At 33.3% G+C, this 24,728-nt stretch overlaps 1 protein-coding gene across 1 annotated transcript; it reads right to left on the bottom strand.

Annotated features, from left to right (window-relative positions):
• On the bottom strand, window positions 1–22,835 carry LOC149898925 (carboxypeptidase D-like). Its single transcript, XM_090114785.1, has 23 exons — window positions 22,771–22,835; window positions 21,591–22,141; window positions 17,725–17,963; window positions 17,150–17,319; window positions 16,609–16,805; window positions 16,231–16,343; window positions 15,822–15,916; window positions 12,550–12,756; window positions 11,420–11,614; window positions 10,868–10,953; window positions 10,108–10,308; window positions 9,801–9,886; window positions 9,349–9,505; window positions 8,717–8,883; window positions 7,689–7,799; window positions 5,387–5,543; window positions 4,469–5,135; window positions 3,948–4,120; window positions 2,810–2,945; window positions 2,204–2,403; window positions 1,762–1,861; window positions 958–1,095; window positions 1–157 (listed from the first exon to the last, which is right to left on the bottom strand). Exons 2-23 carry the CDS (start codon window positions 22,035–22,037, stop codon window positions 66–68), a joined length of 4,134 nt encoding a protein of 1,377 aa, XP_089970911.1. The 5' UTR covers window positions 22,038–22,141; window positions 22,771–22,835; the 3' UTR covers window positions 1–65.
• Between the last annotated feature and the right edge of the window lie 1,893 nt (window positions 22,836–24,728).

Here is a 24,728-nt window from a genome sequence, read left to right as displayed (position 1 = left end):
ACTTTTTATAGAACATTCTAGAACAGTTATTAGTACTTTTTATAGAAAATTCTAGAACTTTCCATTTACTCTTTCTCCAATAGAACAACTTCATCTTCCGAGTCCGTTTCTGACGGTGGAAGATCCTCTTCATCATAATACGGCTTCCGAATAATATCTGGTGATAAATTGTTTATTAATTATTACTCACATTTAAGCCCATTATTGTATTGATATAAAGGTACCCTATGTGTAAATGTAGTTTAAAAGAGGATATTCACACACACATACACACATGTATATGCACATTCTCACAAATAGAAGCATGCACGCACACATTTAAGTTCATGCATTTCATTTACTTTACAATGCGAACATCTGAGCAGAGTTTTTAATTAAAATTTTATTGAATACTACAAGATCCTATCTCGATAAATGCATTATAATAATAATATTCCAGGACAATTTTCACACACGGCACGATCAGATCCCATACTAAGCTTTCGCTTGTGTTATGGAAACCAGATGGCTGATAAACATACATATTATATAATTTTTAAATAAATACTTATATAGATAACTAGCGGTCCGCCCCGGCTTCGCCCGTGGTACATGTTTACGTTTTCTCTACATAAGAACCATCCTCGTACTTCCAGGATTAAAATAAAAAAAGAATTATCGAAATCGGTTCAGCCGTTCTCGAGTTATGCGCTTACCAACACATTTTGCGATTCATTTTTATATATAAGAAGATTAACACCCAGACACATGGCAAACATCTATGTTCATCTCAAAAATATTTGCCCCGGGTGGGAATCGAACCCACGACCTTGGAAGGCAGGGCCACTACCAACCAAGCCAATCGGTCGGTCAATTTTTATAAATAAATAAAATAAATAAATTTTATATCAGAAAAAATAATGTTTCAATTCAAAGCAGTACTTTTTGGTTCGAAAATAAATAAATTTCATCACCAACCATAAGCTCCATCATCACACAAGGGTCGTTTATCATCGGCCGGTAGTTGTGTGAACAGATATTCCCGTCTCGAGTCTTTTCTTTCGCGACAACTAAAGCACCAAGCGCCTATCGTCACTACGAACACGCCTAGGATACCTGGGAATTGAAACCTTATTTGTATAGAGGTAAAGTTGAAAATCGAGTATTTTTTTATTTATTTACCATTTATTGTATAGAACAAAACATGAAAATATACAGTAAAGCATCACATAAATCAGTAAGATTTGATCGTAATAACGCCTCTTACATATAAAGGCATTTATTTATATGACGGTAAGGTTGATAATTGAATAACAAGATTAGTGGGATTTATTTAGAGGTAAGATTATAATTGAATAACAACGCCATTGCGCTTTATTTATTTGGAGATAAGGTTGAAAATTGAATAGCAACGTTACTGCGTTTTATACGCTTTTAGTATGATAGTTCTTTGGTTTTTGATATGATATGATATGATAGTTCATTGTTACAAAAAATTAATTACATAATAAAAAATTTGAATATGGTTTAAGTTGCATATATAACTTTTTATATAATACTAGCTGCGCTCCGCGGTTTCACCCGCGTGGCTCCGCTTCTGTTGGTCTTAACGTGATGATATATAGCCTATAGCCTTCCTCGATTAATGGGCTATCTAAAACCGAAATAATTTTTAAAATCGGACCAGTAGTTCCTGAGATTAGCGCGTTAAAACAAACAAACTCTTCAGTTATATTGGTATATTCAATACAGTTTTAAAATATAATAATGTTTATATTATACCTGCAACCATAACGAAAACAAGCCGCGGCATTCCCAGCACCTTATCGTCGGGTTCCAGTTTGAACAGAACGTTTGGCGTCACGTTCTCGCTGCTGCTTATCTGTATTGGTTAGAGAGAGATCGATATATTTACATAATTATATGAGGATAGACAATGATTATATTTTGACTTTTTTGTAGATCTTATTACATTGATAAGATGTGATAAATATATTATGGTTTCAATGGCACAATGATGCCGTGATAGACCTTAAAAAGTAAAGGTTTTTTTACTTATAAATTAGATAAAATTGACATATGTATTTATAATAGCATTAAATGTGATCAATTGGCTCTTGTTCAAAAAGTAGAGAAGCTAATATCACGCAAAATACTGACCATCGAAGAAAAAAAGAGCGTTTGAGAAGTTTCACTTCAAAATATTATGTTTTAGCTATCTTACCTTAATATGCCGACTAGTCGGTATATACCCCTCGCTATCCGCCACAATCCTGACCTCATGTCCCATATATGTCACAGGCAATGTGACCACGAATCGACCATTTACATCCGTAGTGTTTGAAGTTAGGGGTCGTTTTGATTCTAGCGGGTATACCGTCAGATCGGTGGGTAGGGGCAGACTGTTGTGGTCTAAAGCTAACCCTGGAAATAAATAAATTGGGTTATTTAGGTGGACAACCTTTAATGGAAGGTAAAAATGATGAACGAAAAACTGACAAAGTTAAAATATGCAAATATTACAACACTGAATACGTAACAATACTATAAATTACCAAATAAGTGGTCATAAAAATGACTAAACTCAAGTACTTGTCAAATATTACATGAATGAAAAAAAAAATCGATTTGTAGTTCGAGTTTTTCCATAAAACACAATTTTTAAAACAGCAACTATATACCGACGACTTTTGTGGCTAATTTAATTTGTGGTTTTAACTTCTCGATTAAAACTTTTATACCAAGCCATATTCCCCACGCGACACTCACTTTCTCAACCTAAAAATTACTTTCTAGACCTACAAATAACCCTTAACCACTTAAAACTTACCAGTTACATATACTTGGTCCGGATCATTCTGCAACTGTATCGGCTCCAGCTGGCCCGGTATCGGATCAGTGTTAATTCGCTTCATAATAATGTCCTTCTGTTTAACTACTCCTTCCACTACTCGCCATTGTAACATCTGGAAGAAATTATAACCCATACTTATTGTAAAAAGGTTTTTAACGATTTGTGCAAGGAATTTTTCATATAAGCCACGGAAAAATAAAATAAGTCATTCTCTAGCTCCCTAACTATATCCAAACACAAAAGTCATACATACTTAAAAATCGTTAGGTTATGACTTGAAAAAAGGGCAAATACGTTGTCGCCTTTATTATATTAATTAAGGACATAATATAATTTCATATTATAGTATATAAGCATTTTCACCTAATGACGTATCAAAAAGATAGATATGTATTTTAAAACGACCACGGCCGTTTAAAAGCTCTTTCACATTCACGCATTAAATATCTCGCTTGCTCACACGCGAGTCAGGCAATTACCTGACTTTCATATTACCATTTTGGAGCGTGTACATTGTACAACGTGTAATCTGTAACTTAGTATCGATATTTTTTTTTAATTGGGAATAGGGATGCGCTCGTCCACAATCTCGCCTGATGTTAAGCTGAGATGTGGTCTAAGAACGCGCTTCCCTAGAAGGTACCTGTTCGCTCTACTCTAGTTCATAAATAAATAAAGTAACACCCAAATGTAAAGACACTATAAAAAATTAGAAATAAATAATAATCATTTATTTATAACTAGGTTTCCGCCCGCGGCTTCGCCCGCGCAGTCTAAGAAAAATTCGCATAGTTCCCGTTCCCGTGAGATTTCCGGGATCGCGTCATTTTCCCGGGATAAAAAATTGCCTATGTCCTTTCTCGGGTATCAAATTTCATGAAAATTGGTTCAGGAGTTTAGGCGTGATTGAGTAACAGACAGACAGACAGAGTTACTTTCGCATTTATAATATTAGTATGGATTTATGTCCGTCCTAAGGTCACGTCATTATGCGCAGTTGTCAACCGCAAAATTGTATATGCGATAGAGAACGCACAGTGCGACGTCTTTGATTACCTGACTGTCGTATTACCATTTTGTAGCGTGAACAACTGTAACTTTATACAATAATCACCTGATCATGATACCCATGGCACCGCACGATAACCCGATAGTCGCCCGCCGGCAGCAGCGCGCGGTACAGCGCCATGTTGGCGGACACGCGGTACTGCCGAGACGTGCCCGCTATCGCGAGGCTCGCGCCCCGCATTGCACCGCCTTCTTCGTTCTTTATGTAGCCTGTTATACCTGGAGGAAATTTGGGAAAAAGTTGGATCGAAGACAATCGAAATACTGAACAATTAAGATGAAAATACTCAAATATCTAGGTCAAGTGATGCGTAACAAGAAATATGAACTTCAAGTAACCATGCAAGGCAACGTGGAAGGTAGAAGGAGACCTGGTCGCAGACGAATACATTCAATGGTTTGGAAAGAGCACTTAATCATTTTTCAGAACAGCGGTTTCCACTTAATGAACCTCCCAAAAGAATTAAAGAGACGAATAGACAGCTTTCACATTTAGGCGAATTTAAAAATTTCATAATTTAAACATTAAAATAATTTATATAGTTTAATAAATAAATAATTAGTTACCTGTGTTAGCAGATTCGATGAACTTCATAATGCCCCTCAAATTATCCCTCCACACCCAAGCGATGTCCTTATTCGACGGCATCTTACAACAACTGAGCCCAACAGAAATCACTGGAGTATTGAATCTTTCGAACAACAAATCTATCAAATTCCCATGAACTACATTATTTCTAGTTTTACATTCATATCGATCCACAAACGCCCTGTTATCTCTGTATTTCTGAGCGAATTTCTCGTTTATATTCTTGGAATATTCTGGAAAAGCGACGTCTTCTGTCCCGGAGGAAAGTTCTAGAACTAAATCGAACTTTTCGCTTTGCAGGAGACTGATGAATGCTTTCTCTCTTGTGTAATTCGATAGTGGATTAGGATCCTTCTTAGTTAGGTAATTGTAGACACTGTCACCAAATTCTTCTTCCAATACTTCCACGTCACACTTTTCTGTTCCGTCGAAGGATTTCAGGACTTTTTCGTAAAGGGGATCTAAGTTGGGTATAAAGTGGAATACTGCGTTTTTGAGTAGCCGCCTGTGAATCGGTTCCCCAATTTGATATGCAGTGGAGAGATGACGGGCAAAGTTTAGGAGCATTTCTTGACCTAACGGCTGAGAACCATAGAGGTTACTAATTATTCCGATGTGGAATTTCGCTTCTTCTGGTGCTCCAGCCTGAAAATTGTGAGTCACATATTTTAAATGGATCAATGGTTAAATAATATCCAATATTGGTACCATAAATAATAACTGTTTTAACAGTATTTCGACTAAATTTGTACAACTAAATGTAATCTACCTTTGCGAACAGAAGTAGTTTAGATAACTTCTTATAAGGGAAAAATACATCTCTAGAAGGACCAAGTATATTACAATACTATAATAATATAGAATATAGATCACATTAAAAAGGATAAAAGTCTTACATCATCAGTAATCTTCAACTCATGTAACGTAGCCGTTTTCAGACTATCACCAGCTCGAAATTCCGCTATATCCGGGAATCTATTCTCCAACTCAGCGAGTGCCGCGTACATCTCAAGGGGCGTGTGGTACTGCGTGTTCACTATGTTCTCTAATACTCTATGAATTGAAAGGTTTGTCTATGGTAACTTGTGGTGAAAGGTTTGTTTATGGTAACTTGCGGTGTTTGGAATGATAATGTTTGAATTTGGAATAGTGTAGGCTAGTTTGTCGATGGATGTGATAATTGAATTTAGAATTGTATGCTAGTTTCGATGGACAGGTTAAATCAGTATGCTTTCACCACATTTGCACAGATTAGATGGTTATAAGTTTTGTAATGTTAGAGGATGATATTTTTCTATGAAATTTTTAAATAATGAAATCTTTTAGAAGGATATACTCCGACAATAGATATAATATTTTTATCACATTTGTGTATTTTTGACCCATATGAAAAATATTGAAAATAAAAGTTTACTGAATATGACGTGTATGTCCATTATAGAAGAATTAGCTCATATATAGAAGATTATAAAATTTAACTTCTTATTTTCGAGTCTATTCAGTATAACGATTCGTTTTACTTTCGGATATAATATGATTTTGGAATTTGTTCCGAGGAAGTTATTCCAAAATTTGGTCGTCACTACTTTAGTCAGTTATAAATTACGTCAAAATACAACTTTCCCTAAGGAAAACGAATCTTTATACTCGACAGTGAAAGAACGATAGCAGAGTTAATAGTTAGTACATGCAAACAGTTAGCGAAAGATAATCACAACACAAATGATTGCAATAAACATTTATTATAAGAAAATAACAGATAAAATATAATATAGAAATAACACAGATCACAACCAATATTAATTACAAAATATTAACACAAATAGCATGCCAATTATGAGATCGATTCAGTCGAAGAGGGACGGAATACGTTTTTAATTTTAAATTTAATTAAAAATACAATAAAAAATATAAATTAAGTAAGAAATTTAGCCTCAACACAGACAATATAATAAACGAATACAACATTTAAAGCATAATTATATTAAAAACTGTCTATGGTATATTTCGCGCCATTTTCATTTGTCAATAACCATGATAACAACCACCATTTTCTATCTATTTATATTTTATTACAAAAAATAATAATATAAAGCATAACATTATGTAGAAATTAAACCCTTCACCATATAAATATATGAGTTGTTTAACCAACACCAAAAAGCGAATGGAAATTGAAGTTTCAGATAGGAATACATATGCCAGATAAAATTGTTAGATTATAATAGTTATTATTAAGTTTAAAAACTGGTTTACTTAAAAGCGTTACTGTTAACAATTATTAGTGTTAACAACTTGGTTTTAATGTGAACAACAAAAAAGACAAGGATTTCTGTATTTAAATCACCATATTTTGCAAAAGTATCGAAAATATTTTGTTAATAAGACACTAGGGGGTAATTAATAAAATCGTAGAGATCAAGTTATTTGAGCAGTCTAAATAGATGACTAAAGTTCTAAATAAATGGACCATTACACAACATTGGACAAGAACACTAGCCGAATTCATTAGGCTCTATGCATGCAAAATAGAAATATACAAAGAATTAACACAAGTAAAATTGAACCTTATAAGACAGAAAATAAGGATGAAAATAACATTATTAAACAACCAATCTACTACTTGTAATATATTTTACGCGTTTAACATGTTATATTTTGGTCAAATGGCATATGTAATTCCTATATACCATTCTTAAAATGTATATATATATTATGGGTATTACATAGATATCAGCTTAATATAGAATGAATATAGAAGACTTAAGAATATAACCAGGTCCGTAAGTGGATTGCCAATTAATCTTTGTGACTTGAAAATATTTTTATTTTTGTATATTAATAATTATGTCAAAAATATTTTTTTTTTGTTAAAACTGCAAGTCGATATACAAAATTAAAATGATGTATAAAACCTTATTTAAAGACCTATCTTTAAATAAAACAGTAATACTAAAATGTATGAAAAAAAACAAAAAATAGAAACGCACTATTTAAAATATCTTGTATATTGTTTTTGTTTATTTGGTATGATAAACAGTAAGAAATATTACAAGGCATTATCAGTTGAATCAAGAAGTTCTCTAAATTCAATTTTTGGATATTTTCAGGTTCAATGGTCTTTTTCGTTGATTATATCCAGTTTTAAATCAATTTATCTATTTATATTTTCAAGTCACACACCCGTTCTGCACTCACCGGAAGTCGTAAGCGGATGACCAATGTTGCGGGTCGTCTGGCATTAGCGTGAAGTTCAGACTGACAGACCCGTTCGCTGGGACCGTCACTTGTTCTGTTATGTTTTCGTATCTGTAGAAAAAATTGAATTTTATTTAATTGGAATATAATTTATACATTTTTTGTACTTTTTCTTTACTTTTTTACTCTCTCACTAAAGAACTTTGTTGTAGTTATTTTGAAGTGAAAGTTTTTTAGGCGCGTCGAGAATAAAATTTCAAGGTCATTTCATGGCATTGCCGTCAAATGCTTTTAATAATTTTAGTTCGTAGTAACTCAGGCCCCGGAACCACAGACACAAAAGAAAATCTATTGTATCTGGGACCGATCGGGCCGCTTGGGGCTCAATAGGTTAATTTGTATCTTTTAATCTTGCCAAAGAAGTTTCACGTCTCTGCATTTTTTCACACTTTTGCAATATTTTTCATAGCTGCTTCGCCTAATGATCGTGATAATAGCGTGATATTATAAAAAAATAAGCCGACCTCTCACCAAACTACCTATTTAAATGACAAAATATATTTTTGAAGTGAAACTTCTTTATCGGGGTTGGAAAAAAATGTAGTGTAACATTTTTTCGTTACATGTGACATTTTTCCGTTACGCGCCATCTTTTTCTTATCCCTACCACGCGTGATTCGACGTTTTTCTGTAAAGTTGCATATAGTAAATTATTTCTTGAAAAATAAGGTCATAAAGAAGTTTCACTTCTTACGTGTGTACACTAGAGTACACGCACACATTTTTTATTTTTCAATTCAAATGAGTAGTTGCTGAGATAAGCGCATTCCACAAAACAAACATCACCATCAGCCCATATACGTTCCCACTGCTGGGACACGGGCCTCCTATGAGGGTACAGGCCATAATCCACCACGCTGGCCAAGTGCATGTTGGCAAATGACATATTATGTCATCAAACTTATGACTCTTCGACGTGTTGGTTTCCTTCGCCGTTCGATCAGTGGTGTTATAACTAACTCACTCACCCGTCTTTACTCGCGGTGATGTTATACGTGCCGGGCACCAGCAGCCGCCAATAGTCGCCATCTTTGGCAGACTTCACGTTGTGGTTTATACCGGCCACGCTTATGGTCACGTTGGCCAATCTGTGACCAATGTGACTGTGGACGAATCCGTGGACTCCGTGGTGCACCTAAAAGTATTTTTAACGGGTTCAAAACTCGTTTTAATTCAGATGTTTCAGTTTTGAGGATAAAAAATTATAATGGCATTATATACATCTACGTCAGCTATAGCTCCGGAAATATTATGTAACGAATCAAAATTACGTGCATACGCATATCAACGAAATTAAAAGTTTATTTGAAAATATGTAAACTTATGCCTTGTATACTCATTGTATTAATAACTCAGGCCCCGGAATCACAGACACAATAGAAAATCTATTGTGTCGTGGACCGATCGGACCGTTCGGGGCTCATGGGGTAAAGGGCTTTAAAATCATTTAAAACGTCTGTAAGTCATTACTTTATATCGGGCAATGTAACATATGCGAAAATAAAATCGCGTTTGAAATTCCTAAAAATCTCTAAACAAAGAAAAAATCCGGTTGTAAGTCATTAATTTCTATATGTACCCTCATTCAGTTCATTCTTACCTGTTCAATGAACGCCAAAAGTGCGTCCTTATTATCTTCCCAGTAAGACGGTAAATCGCTTGCAGGCGGGAACTTGTAACAGCCGAGTTCTAAAGTTATTTCCATGTCATTTGTATGGAGATAATTCCAATCTTGCATACCACCTGACAGAACATACCTGGGGAATATGTGTAGGTTTTAACTGTTAAGTGTGTTTTTCTATAAATAAATTATTATTATCTAACAATATTTGAATATGTATGTAGACTTAAGTTTAATCTGAATAAAAGGCTTTATCATTATTAAGTATATTTTGAAAAATTGGCGAATACTTTATTTATAGAAAAGTGAAGAGAATATTTTAAATTTGCAACTTTATTTGAGAAATTGAAACTTGACCGGTTTACTTTAAGGTATCCTCGTTTATTCTCTTTAGAAATACTATTTTACTATTTATTTTGTAATATTCTTACCATTCAGCACCATTAACAATTCCTTCGGGGAATCTTTCAAGGCTCGCTCTAGAGCACGGTTGTCCGAGATGCATTTTGTGATGAGTCTATTAAAATATATACACATGTTAAAAGATATTTAATACTCACTATATTTCTCAGTTCTCAGTACTCACTATATTTAGACTTTTTTCAATGACATATCTTACATTAGCATGGACCAAAAAAGTTTTTTGGTCCAAATATTCAATCATTTGTGCAAAAAAAAAACACGAATTTAATATTATAGTTCGTTTTGTTAACCATATATAAATTTAAAGTAACTCACATCAGAATAAACATGCGCCAAATGAACGAAGACATCATTATCCGGGGTGAGATTCTTGATCCCATCCTGGTTCACCGCATTCCCATCATACGGGTAATTGGCAACTAAAGAACCGCCGTGAAGATTGGCTGATAGTACAAACGGTATGGTTAGGGACCAGTTCATGACGGCTAACGTTTCTGGCTCTTGTATCTTGTTCTCCTGAAATTTGGTAATTATTAGGGACTAGCGGTCCGCCCCGGCTTCGCCCGTGGTACATATTTCGCAATAAAAAGTAGCCTATGTCCTTTCTCGGGTATCAAAATATCTCCATACCAAATTTCAAGCAAATTGGTTCAGTAGTTTAGGCGTGATTGAGTAACAGACAGACAGACAGAGTTACTTTCGCATTTATAATATTAGTATGGATTAGGAATCCGTCAGACCACCTCCTTGGTACAGTGGTTGACGCATGAGCGTAGAACCGAGGGGTCTCCTGGGTTCGATTCCCGGTGGAAACGAAGAAAAAAATATCTCGGCCTGGCAGGACACAGAAGGCTGATTACCTACTTGTCCCTAAAGAAAAAGTCGATCAGTGAAACAGATGTATGCATAATACATCTGCCCCTTACCCCACTTGGGGAGTGGAAACACGGGACTTCACTTTTTTTGACTGTATCAGTGTAACAATAGGAAATAAGACTAGGCTCGCGTCATTAGTCAACACAGACCCAAGCTGGTACAATAAACATAGTTACTCATTGAATTTTAGTGTACTTACTTGAGTCATTCCAAACTGATCGGGGAAGTTTCTGTTCAAATCAACATCGTGACCGTTGTTCCGTCCGTGCGTACTACCGTAGTCCTCTGTAAGTATTTTTTGTTTCAATATTGTATAAATTAAAAATGTTTTTGGTTAAACGGTACAATATAGCTCGACAGTTTATTTCAGTTCTAGTTTATAAAAAGAGGACATACAGGTTGTTGTTTGATTTTCTTTGGCATATTACTATAATATATGATGTTACATATGTATTTTGTAAAATTAAATTGTAAAACTGACATAATTAAAAAGAGCAACTATGGAGTTTCTTGCCGGTTCTTCTCCGTAGATACTACTTTCCAAATCGGTGGTAAATGTTAAAAATATGTAATGACGTTTCAAAAGTGCTTCTAGAAGAAGTCTAATTGAATAAATAAATGTTTGAGTTTGACTTAATACTTCTATGGAACCGTTCTAAGTTCCTTTAAGATTTTGCTTACACGGGGTAACCAAAAATTTTGTATGACAAATATCAGGATAATTTATAGTTTATACAATAAGAAAACTTACTAATCCTCGAATGTTCGTATCCATCAGGGTTCATTGATGGCATTATATGAATCCTGGTAGAGTTTAAAATCTTCTGAACCCTGTCATCCTTGTTGACATATTGCTGGCAGAGGTATTTGGCCAATAGGAGTAGCATTTCACGACCTACTACTTCATTACCATGCATATTTGCTACGTACTTGAATTCGGGCTTGCCTGGAAAGTAGCGAATAAGATTAGTTTAAGATTTTTTTAACATTACTTGAGAATGTAATATTTCTTTTACTAATCGTATAGGAGGTAGCAACGTTGACAAGAGAGAATTTTAGACGCGTTAATAAATGACTTTAAAGTTAAGTATATTTTCCTGTGCGCACTAATAAACGCAACCACTACCGCCAGCCAGACAGCCCGGACTCTAACCGAAATAGCAAGAGAAACAGTATATCAAAAACCCATCTATACTAAAATGTTTTTTTTAAAACGTTGCTAGCTACCGTACCATAAGATACTAAATGCGAAAGATCTTTCATGTCACAACGGAGCAATTTTATGAAATGATTTTTTTTGTGTTTGGAGATAGCTAGGGGACTAGAGAGTGACATAGGCTACTTTTTACATCTCATTCCCATGGAAAGATCTATTATTAATTACAATGAGCATTTTAATCACTCCGAAATTCAGAAATTCCAATAGATGAATCTATTTTAAAAATGTAACATGCAAGTAAGGCCGCATGCAATAGCTAGTAACATTATAAATATTAAAATAGACCGTCAATATGTATCAAACAAATACTGCTTCTATGAATTCTACAAATCTATCCACTAATTTTATTTATTGGGTGCATTAAAAATATTTGGAAAGCTTACCTTGTATCTTTGTTTTCGGTAGCATGCAAAAATAGCCACAGATTGAATATGTATCTCAACACTTATATTTTAGATCAAAATAAGTTATTATTCTATCTACGACTATCAGTTTTGACAAGTATCTTAATTCTATTAGAGCCCAAGCTTCGCTGGGTTGACTTTAGATAACAAAAAATAGCCTATGTTGCAAAAGAAGTATTAAAATCGATAGAGTAGTTATTGAGTCTATTCTTTACATACAAATCTTTCTACATAATATTAGTTTAAATAACTACGCACCGGGGATATGTTTTCCAGGATTTTCCGTAACCTCCAGGACATACAAATCTCTTCCTTCCACAGACTTCCCTATACTTGTCAGCCTGGTTATGTCCGGGTACTTTTCATTGAGATCCTTCAGGAATTGTACCATCTTCTCGTAGTTGTGATGAACGAAGTCTGGCGAAGAGAGACCGTCGATTGTGTGACGCGCCTTTCTTTTAACCTCTGAGGATTTGCCATTTATTTTTCGAATGCTTTTCGAACGTTATTTTAATTTTAAACTCGTATCAAATACAGTGTACTTACAAGGATAGATATCAGTGTGTAAGAAGTTTTAGGAAAGTTAACTTCGAGTTGTTTTAGTTAAGAGATAAGAAATTTTTATGTTAGTTAACAAGGAAGTGAAAGAAAACTACACATAGTAACTACGTAATTGTGTATATTGATAAAATATTTACATTATTAATACAATGGCAGTTTTTTTACAGTTTTAGAAGTTTCTAGAAAATACAATTCTAGTCAATACATAGGAATAAATAGTGCATCTAGTGATAACCAAACACCTGTCCTTGTCTGTCATTGTTTATTTATAAGAACAAGAGAGGGACAACGCTAATTTTGTTAGTTTTTATTATTACTCGTTCTTTCTTGCTTCATATTTATACATTGCCTAGATTTTGTGTGTTTACGATGGTTACAAAAATTTTCTGAAATTTCTAACGTATATGAAACTGTGTTTATTCCTATTTACATAAGGTAGGGTAAAAAAGGGCACAAATAAATAGAAAAGGCAAATCAACAGAGGTTACAAGAGGCTTACAGAAAAAAAAAGGATTTTTGTACGGACAACAAAAAATACATTACATCTACAGGACAGATAAAAACCAACACCACAAAAGAAAACCAGAAGGAACAATTGGGGTGAACATTTTACACATAGAAATCTATTGTTAAATTATTTGGTTAGGGAGCCAGGTGCAAATTTGGTTAACTATTTCCTCTCAAGAGATAATTCGTCAGACGCATGAGAGTATAGTATTATAAAGCCTCGTGAACGTCAGCTGGCGCTCGGTTGGGGGGATGAGCGGTTGTAGCCTCCCACGCACATAGGAAAAAAAATACATTCATTCATTCATTTCCTCTCAGCTAAAAATTTGTCAAATTGTAGCTAACCCAATATCTCAACGAAAAAAAATAGTCAGCTGGTTACAACATGGTGTATTATACGTCAGCTGGTGTCTCGAACATGAAAGTTAAATTTAAAGAAAAATTTATTTTCCGTTATTTCCTCTCAAACAAAAATTTACCTGATGATAGCTTATATGTAACTGTGGATAAATATATATGTCAGCTGGCTGTATCTTGGTGGAAAAGCCGTCAGCTGATACGGGAGGCTACAGCCGCTCTTCCCCCCAACCGAGCTCCAGCTGACGTTCACGAGGCTTCATAATACTATACTTTGATGCATTTTACTAATTACCGCTTGAGAGGAACTTGGTCATAAAATCTGCTGCTGGCTCCCGGACCAATTCCCAAGTATTTCTATTTAATAAAAATAAATAATTAAAAATACTTGGAATTAGTTGAAACAATGTGGGATTGTAGTTAATATAGTGATTATTGTCATGAAATAAATGCAATTTTAATGTTACCATCACCAAATCCACGTTTCACTTAAAATAAAGAGCCAATTTTTATACAAAAAGACACACAACCACAATAATATCAATAATTAATTAACATAATATAAAATTTGATTTAATCATTACATTATTTAATAATTAATTTTAATTACCGTAACAAATCTACAGTCATATATTTTCTTTACCCTATATTATAACAGTATAACTGTTATAATATAGGGTAAAGAAAATGGACGATAATGGATGGATAAGAATTCCATCGAATTGTTGTTGAATATATTCATTTAAATATTTCTAAAGTTCACCAATCATAATTTATATATTTTTTATATCTACCCACACCAAAGACAGATGTTATACCCACATGTTATATTATTTACATATTTATGCGTTATTTATCTATTTTCTATGCTGAAATATATTCTATTATTTATTCTTAATCGAAGAAAATTTTTGCAAAAAAAATTCATTAAAAATATGCTTTTTCAAAAATTTTGCTACTTTTATAAGCAAATATAGGAAGTACAAGTTAATTGTTTTCACTAATAATAAGTAAATATTAATGAGTCACAATATTTTAAATAATAAATAATATCACAAATTATTCCCTTACACCTACCTTATAGATATTGAGCAATATAATCCAATATTTTTCATAAAATTAACATGCTTTCTTTTTTTATCACACACACTTACATTTTTTTAGGTAAAGCATTATCTTGTATTATATATAGGTTTTTATGTGACAATTCATAAGAGTAAATTAACAATAATTATAAAAGTTGAGCCAATTATTTTTACACTTAAAAAATTGTGAACGAATGTAGTTAGTAAGCAATGGTTGACAACATAATATAATGAAACCCCAATTCCTTTAAAAAGTAAGTCTTTTAAAGAAGCTTATAGCTATTATAATTTATTTGTGTTAGTAACATCCGAGCCCCTTTTACACTTTAAAATACACTTCGATATCAAACGACAGTCGACACTCAACCCAAACACACCAGACATAAAGTCAATATTCGTCTATCACTCCTACTTATTATATTGATTAAACAGCTAGGACAGTATTAGGAATTATGCATAGGACAATTTCTAGCTAACGACCTTACACTTACATTTCATTATCTTTACCATACTACCCTCACATAAAAAGTCATCAATCCATATGTTTTTTTCGAAGGTAGCTCCATCAATATCTTACTAGACTCTTGTTATCATCATTTTTAATACAAATTTCTAACTATCCCCCATTAAACCAAACATCCCACCAGCATTCAACACGATTGTTTGAATGTACCTTCAAAAAATCACACAACAGAAATTAGCCCACACCAAATGGCAATCATATGATTTTTCCTTCACCGATCAACATATTATTCACTTTTTAACAAATTTCCATCTACCCTCAAAATTAGCCCTCCCAAAACATATTTTCAACCACCGCCTCCCACTATGCCTCTATGACCAGTATTAAAGAACCTATTTTTCACTATTTTTTACGAAATTTTCCATCTACCCTCAAAAATTACCCCTCACAAAGTCTACCCCACTACGCCTGTACAATCAGCACGAACAGCAGGTGCAGCAGCAGCCAGCAGTGCGTGAGCGTGACCGCCGCGTTGTCATGGTAACGGAGCGACTTACCGTCGGTCAGCGTGCGCGGGTGTCGGTGTACCGTCAGGTTCAGGGGTATCGGTGTGTCGGTCACTTTTATCGTTATTGGTGGGGGGGTCGAGTACCTGGAATATAAATAGGTTACATTAAATAAACGAGATAGAATAATATGTATTTTCAATTCAATTGGCAGGTATGTGGTTTCAAACATGTTAAAGATAAAGATGGTTCAGTTTGAGAAAAATAAAGATAGAAACAACAACAAAACATTCAGCAAAATTGATCTGAATGTGAGAGAATGAGATTGTTTCCTCAATTAAAAATAAATTACACTGCCACTTACTGATCTATATAGGCAGATATTAATTGAATTATTCAAAGTGCGTAAAATTAGAAACAATACTTGAGAATATAACGGTAATTAACAGTATATACTTACCCAGCAGCAATAGTTGTGATATTATATTCTCCTGGCATTAATAATCGCCAGTATGCTCCATATTTGGTAGTTCTTACGGTATGACTGATCCCGTCCACTTTTATTTGTGCATTCTGAAAATAAATTTTAACATGATTACTTACTTTATATAGTTTATAAATTCTACATTTAATTCGTTGAATAATAATGCAACAACTATAGAACGCTTAGTTGCTTATCATAAAATTCCTCAATATATGAATAATGTTGAGTTCTCTTGCAAACACATAAGTGTATTTTAACATTGAGTAAGATATACAAATCATCAATAGTATCATATCTAATCACACTTCGAACAAATTTTCGACCTTAAAACGATAACAATAAAGCACATTTTACCTTAACAGGGTTTCCGCCTTCATCCAGCACGAAGCCCCTGACTCCCATGTGGGTTTGCTCCATGAATGCTAACAGAGGTTCTCTATTGACCCTCCAGAACCTTGGCAGTTCCTTCGCAAAGGGATACTTGCAGCAGCTCAGTTCGAAGGTCACTTCGAAACAATTTGAATGGAGGTAGTTGAAGTCTTGCATGCCGCCTGGAAATTTACATATTATAGGTTAAATAGAATTGTGCTTTTTGACACACAATCATTATTCATATTGTTATGATTTACTATAAAAGGCAAAGATAATTTTATAATTTTTATTAATTTCGGTATTATTAGCTATGAGTTAAAGATAGTTTAAAATAAGTACATACATACATGATTATGAAAATTGGCAACAAATAAAGGATATGTGTTTTCATAACACATATCTTTTAATTTCCAAACATTATATTTTATCAAGTTCACGTGGATAGCCATGTCCATATGATAGTTCACTATATTTTTTTATCCAAAAAAAAATTTTTTCACTTTTTTTCTACAAAAAAACTTACCCTTAACAGAATACCAATAAGCGCCATTAGTCAGACCATTATTAAAATGTTCCGGCTTGCACGCACTGCCCCCTTTCATATCTTCATGTCTAGATGCGTATACGCTCGCCAAGTGTTTGAATATGACGTCATCGGGCGCACGATTCTCGACGCAACAGTCTTGGTCGAAACTGAAAAAAATAAAAAGTTATTGTTATATAAATAAGTGTGAAAATAGAAAATGAATTGATGCAAAAATTGAAAGCCGATTAGTTGCAGTCATTCTAAAGTTATTAGTATAACAATTTTTTCAGTTTATTGTAGCTAGTGAAAGGTATGAAAGTAATGTATAAAAATACATGATTTAATCCTAAAAGCCAGTTGCTTAATAAATAATAATCTATAATCTATATTAATCATATCTTGTTTCTCTGTTTAAATTTTTATTATAATGGTTGTGTTTAAAAAAGAACAACTACTTTATATAAAAAATCTTCAATAGCCCCTTGCTTGACGTTCTCCTTACTAATGTAACAATGTTCAAAATTAAATAATCAAGACTTTTCACCACAAAAACACACATCTAATTACCATACCTAGAATCATATGGATAGCTGGCCACCACAGCACCACCATGTAAATTAGCCGACAGCGTAAACTGTTTCTCCATGAGCCACCGCATCATGGCCGCAGTCTCCGGCTGTCTGCCCCAGAACAGGTACTCCTCATCGTTCGATTTGTTCTTATCGTACTGGTCGGGGAAGTCGCGGTTCAGGTCTATACCGTTCGCGTTGTTCCTGCCTTTGTAATCGTTGGGAGATTCGCAGGAACCTTCCTGAAAGTGGCGATATTTGTTTTAAGTAAAACAGAACAATAATTTCTACTTATAAAAAAGAGCGTTTGTGCCGAGCACACGTGTCAGAAGTGAAACTTCTTTGTTAAGTTTGTAAGATACCAGGAACGTCGCTTTACTTCATGACGTGACGGTATCACCATGACTTCAAAAATAGAACATCAAAAAATTATAGCAATTAAGATTATAGTTGCCATTCCATGATTATTCTCCATGCTTATGCAAAAGTTTGTCATACTCTGAAATATTTGTTTAAAATCTGGTTCAGCAGACATTATAATTAAACAAATTCGTCAAATAACACAATGAACTTGTACTAGTAAACAATACAATTTTCATGGCTAGATCTATGTGACAAGACCCATTGTCTTTCATTATTTAGTGAGTTCATTTAACTTTACAGTAATTATAATGAAGCATGTACATAGTAGAATTGTTAACAAAAATAAAGAAATATACCACACTAGAGTCTAGAGTACCCTATACCTAATTAGTTTTATTTAATTTTTTACTAGCATTCTATATTTAGTCAGACGCAGACCACTTCCTTTGCGGTTAACAAATTTGTTAAATGTATACAGAAAATCAATGAGTGAAATGAAATCAAGTGTAAATGTGCAAATAATAAAAAAAGAGTCATGTAAGTTACGTCAGATTTAACTCGAGAGCGGGTGAACCAATTTTCCGCTTGGATAAGGAAAATAAATCTATACATTTTTGTAAAATAACAAAAATTTATTGACCCGGGGAGATTAAGCGAGCGAGAAGCTTGATTACATATTTATAAATATACTAGCGGTCCGCCCCGGCTTCGCTCGTGGTACCTACATGTTTAAACTATCCTATGAGAGATAACTTGGATCGAACTGCACATGGTGTGCGAATTTTATTATAATCGGTTAAGTGGTTTAGGAGTCCATTGAGCACAAACATTGTGACACGAGATTTATATATATTAAGATTTTTTTCTATTATTTCACTAAAGCAAAGGTACGTAACATAGACAAGTCACAATTTAAGGAAACAAATGAACAAAAATTATGCTACATTATCTATTATATAAACAAATAAAATGACTTGGGGAGTTACCTACAATCTTTGATAATCCCTGATCTTGTTTACACATTTTTGTTACAGACACATAATTAATTTCTTACATCATATCTTAAATATCATATGACTGAGATTTGCAACTATAAACAAATGTATGAGTCATTACAAAAACAATTTTTGTAGTAAATATTTGCAAGTCAATACAGTTACAAATAATGTTTAAATTTGTTTGAACTATAATAATCTGCAATATGTTTTAAGATTTGTTTTGTGTGTTTGGAAGTTATTTTTTTTATAAATTTGAAATGAAACCTGATCTAATTCTAGAATAAAGCGTAGTTTAGTTAACATTTTAATTGTAGAAAGGACCAACTCAAAAAAACAAACGGTAGACACAAATAACTAATTTATTTTTAGAATTGCAAAACTTTCTTTTTATTTGAATTAATTAACTTGTTCTCATGTCATGAGAGACCATTTTATATTTGTCCTCATTTTATTATTGAAATGAGCTCAATTTTGTTTTTCTTTTATAAGTTTAATATAATTATATATTATAAATAGTAGCGGTCCGCCCCAGCTTCGCCCGTGGTACCTACATGTTTAAACTATCCTATCTCTCAAGTTGGATCGAACTGCACATGGTGTGCGAATTTTATTATAATCGGTTAAGTGGTCTAAGAGTCCATTGAGGACAAACATTGTGACACGAGATTTATATATATTAAGATGTTCATATTTACTAGTATATGTATAATAATTATTATTTCTATCAAAATAAACATAAATAACAAAACTATATTTAATAAAGGCCAGTAGTCAAAGGTCCTTGATAAGAAATTGCAGGCAAGTGACCTCTTGTTGATATTTGCAGTGTTTGCATATTGTTCATAGTTCATACCTACATTTTCATACATTAAAATTTAGCTAACACTATGTAATTTTCCTAGCATATAATTAAATAAAGGTTTGCAATAAAACTAAACTAAAAATCATAAAAAAGTTGGTTCGACTACCTATTTTTGGGTTCTAAACAGAGTAAATATCTAAAACACCTTTCTTTTCTGTAATTCAAAAGTTTATTTTGAGAATGTATATGATATGAAAAGAATAGCAAAAAAATATCAGTAAAGATGCAAAAAATTCTTATATTGATATACCTTTTATCAGTATTTTTATCTAAGGAGTAAGTATCTGTATTAGAAAGGTATTTCATTTCTGAAGATACTGATAACCTACTTATTGACATAGATTAAAAGAGATTAAAAGTTATAAATTTTTCCGATCTCTTATCTTCTAAATACTATTATTAGATTAATTTTGATTTATTTTTTGACAAAAAATTAATATATGGTCTAGCTTTACATATTAAAAGTGGAGTAAGCATAACAGTTACAATAATGGAGCGAGATTTTGTTTGTTAGATATACACACACCGGCACTATTAGCGGAACACAAACCGATGTGCGAGAACATCGTCTGGGATTTGAACGAATGGCAGCAGGTTCTCTTTACTGATGAGTGCAGAGTTCTTTTAAAACAGATCGATGGGAGACAGCGAATATGGAGACGCAAAGGAGAACGCCACATACAGTCTAATTTTGAACACACAGTGGCTTATGGTGGCGGCTTGATTATGGTTTGGGGAGGGATATGTTTGGGAGCTCGCACGGAGTTAGTGATAGTCACAGGAGGGACCATGACAGCATATCGATACATCAGAGACATTTTAGAAGAACATGTTGTACCATTTGCCCCATTTATTGGTGACGACTTTATTCTAATGCAAGATAATGCTCGTACTCATAGAGCACAATCGGTACAGGCATATCTGAGCCACGTAGGTATACCGGTGATGCAGTGGCCAGCAAATTCCCCCAATATGAATCCAATAGAGCATGTCTGGGACTTGCTAAAAAGAAGGGTTAAATCCAGAATGCCAGCCCCCAACAATCTGAATGAACTTGAAAACGCATTACTTGAGAAGTGGGAGCGGTTGCCTCAAGAAATCATCGATAACATAATCTGTAGCATGCCCAGACGAATGAAAACCGTAATCAGAGCAAGAGGGGGAAACACTCGTTATTAATTTTGCTTTAATTTTATTGTTAAATCATTTAATGCATACTTTTTTTATTTTTTGTGATGGTTCATAATTATCCAAAAATTTCACTTATTTCAAATTTCTTTATTTTTTCAATAAAAAATAACGAAGACTTTTCAAAGTCGTTGTTAAAAGATGTTAATCAATTTTTTAGTTTGTGTCTAATTACATTTTCGTCAAAAATATGCGTTATTATCTCATAGTCTCACTTTTTTTTCTGTTCCGCTAATTGTGCCGGTGTGTATATAAACAATGTAGCAAAATAATTATTTCATCGAGACATTTTTCACGTCAGTTTTAGCAAGTGAGAACTGAATTTTTTTTAATTAATATACACTGTATAGTTACATGACTGGTTGACTTAACTTTTCCTGTAAATTCATTAATTAATTATAGCTTTAATAACTACTTGTTCCAACTAGTTATCTAACATTTATAAGCTATTAACTTACTTTGCTGGCTTCAAATCCATCTGGGTTCAGTGTCGGCATCAAATGAATATCCGTACTGTTAACAAGTTTCGTTATTCTATCATCTTTGCCGTAATTGAGCAACAAGTACTGAGCCAAGTAAATAACCAGCTCTCGGCCCACGGACTCGTCGCCATGCATATTCGCGACATACTTGAACGAGGGCCGCTCTGGATGAATCTTGTGTATACCCTCACTAATCTGTATAACTAGAAGTCGGCGTCCTTCAACAGACTTTCCAATCGAGTAAACTTTTACTAATTCCGGATATGCGGTTTCTAACTTATCAAACAGCTTTACCATTTCTTCGTATTTCGTGTATTTAGGATTCGTTAAAAACGGCTCATCCTCATCCTCTATAGATCTAGGCACACATTCACATATGAGAAAAGTAAATAATAAAAACATGAACTTGTGTTTCGCACCCATTTTGCGAGTTTATACAACGGAATGTTTGACTGCAAACGAAAATTAAACAAGTTACAAGAGATAAACACTTGACTCTCTTATCCAGGCGCACATTGTACACGAATCTCTGAACAACGATCATATGGAACTGCCATATGCATGTACTTTTCCTGCATACCTAAGTAAACAAATCGGGGTACAAACATGGCGGGCTAGGGACGTTCACTTGTTCTACAGTTCTACAGTTCTACAGTTCACTTGTTGTTTCTACAGCTCATAATAACTAAGATGATTAAATGTAAAATGATTAAAAGATTTCTATACACTTGATAATAAATACACTTTAATATAAGCAACAATTTAACAAAATGTTAGCCACTTACCGTTGAAAGGTTAGATTCGGCCTGGTTTTGCTTTGGCATAGGCCACAACCTACTATAGAACACTTCATGGTACCTATTATTATTTTCAATTATACTTATTACACTCGATTATGGTCGAAAAACACTGGAAAATCATAAAAATTTCACAATGACATCTTCTCACATGTAAACAAAACCGTATACTAAGATGGCGTCCGTGGCAGCAAAGGTACATCGATGCCAATGAAGAGGGCGCTAATAAAAAGAGTGTAGATGCTTTTTCTAAGGTAAAACCACTGTTGTGAGAAAGAGATGGGTATATCATTATTATTTCCGCGTCAAATTGAACAATTACGGCAGTTCCATAGGATTCTTTGTTCTGAGACACGAATGCACAACAGAATTATTGTGTTCCGTATTATAGCAATGAAAGTTTATTCACGCCCGTCGCGATCCGCAGCTGACGTGACATTGAATATGACGTGACGTCAGGTTGACTAATAGGTAGATGACATTTTGATTAACGGTATGAGATTGCCATTGTAAAAAATCATTCAAATTGTGTGTTTGGTTTTATTTATTTTTTGGTTGCGTTGTTTATCGGTTCTGTAGAAATCTTAGAGCATTTAACCAACGTAGAAATAGAAGCATATAATATTTTTAACAATAACAGTTTACAGACGAAGAAAATAAAGTGTGGTTTTCATGTGGATTTTCAATATCTGATATGAGATTTTATGCGTGTCATTCGTCATCGCTCAAATAGTTTCTTTTTTGTATATTTCGATAATTTCTTGTAATCATTTAATTAACCATTTACTTTTTCTCACGCACTTTACGACATGAATTGACGCATGTATTACTTTACTCTTTGAATTGACGGTAGTCGTCGAAATAGAAACAATTAATCAGTTTTAATTTTGTAGCAACAGTGAATATTGTATTCCTTTTTTTTAAATTACTCCTGATGAAATCAGGCAAAGAGGAACACGTGTAAGTTAAATTTTAGTACATGTACGTTTGTAAATATGTAGTTGTTAGAATAGGCTCAAAACACGCTAAAAAGGTAGAGATACGGGAAATTGTTATGTCGTTTCCAACTATGCGGGACCATGGCATGTAGCATAATATTATGAATTGTAAAGAGATTCTTTAAAAGCATTTGGTATAATAAGGAAAGAAAACACATTCTAAAAATTAAATGGCATATATTTCGACTCAACTTATGACATCACAACATAATTGTGCATATTTAGTATTTCACATACAAGGAACTTAACCTAGCAACACATAAATATTTTACATAACAATTTCAACAAAATTATACATAGAAACATTACTGTAAGCCTGAAAGACTTGTCTACACTTTATACAATATAAAACAGGTTAATTGAACACAGACCATAGGCAATATACGACATAACAGTGGTAGTTAAGACATAATATATTATTTTTCTAGTGACGAATTAACAGAAATTGAACGTTTTGGACTTTGGTACAAATTGTAACAAGCCAATCATTTACAAATTAGTGTGTGTGTGTGTTTACTTTCTATCTACCACTGCGGGAATATAACTATTAATTGTAATTTTAATAAAATTAAGTGTCAAGTTAACAACAGGCTAATCGGCGAATAAAAACTTTGGAATTTTAAAATATTTTAAAGGCTTACAAATAATATTATTGATTTAAGTTTTCTTAATTTCATGAAAATCCAATCGTTAGTTTACGAGACACTTTAAACTTAAACGTGAGTTAAAATCTTATGTAAGGTACTTTCGTATTTGGTAAATCGTGGGATTCATAGACTAATATCTCACATGGGCACTGATAATGCGATTTGAAGTCTATATCTTAGACATAACGGTTCAATTCTTAATGAGTAGATATCTTATTATAAAATAAATATGGCGTTGCATGAAAATATGTGCGTGATATTCTATTTTTGAAAATATTATTTATTTTTCATGTGCACATGTGAGTTGCCAGTCTTAAAAAAATAACTTAAGTCTATAGTTACTAAAAAACTAGGTATTTCCTATTAATTGGCGTGGTCGGTATGTTACATGTTAATTTTAACCAATTTATCATTAAAACACGAGAATTCATATAAATATTCATACAAAAATATGTCTAAATTCAAGGCACATGCAACATTTACCCAATCGTTTATTATTCGCCTGGAAAATGTTTGAAATACATCCAGTAAATTGTTTTGTGCATGTTTCTTTAATTTTGTAATACTATTCAAGAATTTTCCGCTTGAATACCTTTATAAGTTAAATTATGAATTAATCTTATACTGTTTTTAGTATTCAAGCGTCAATTGTTGGTTTTGACAAATATTGAT

The sequence above is a fragment of the Colias eurytheme genome, chromosome 21 (assembly GCF_061535395.1).
Source record: "Colias eurytheme isolate Ceu_HAF_F1 chromosome 21, ilColEury1 Martin Lab GWU primary, whole genome shotgun sequence".
In the NCBI taxonomy this organism is placed as follows: domain Eukaryota; kingdom Metazoa; phylum Arthropoda; class Insecta; order Lepidoptera; family Pieridae; genus Colias; species Colias eurytheme.
This window is presented reverse-complemented; position numbering and strand designations above follow the sequence as displayed.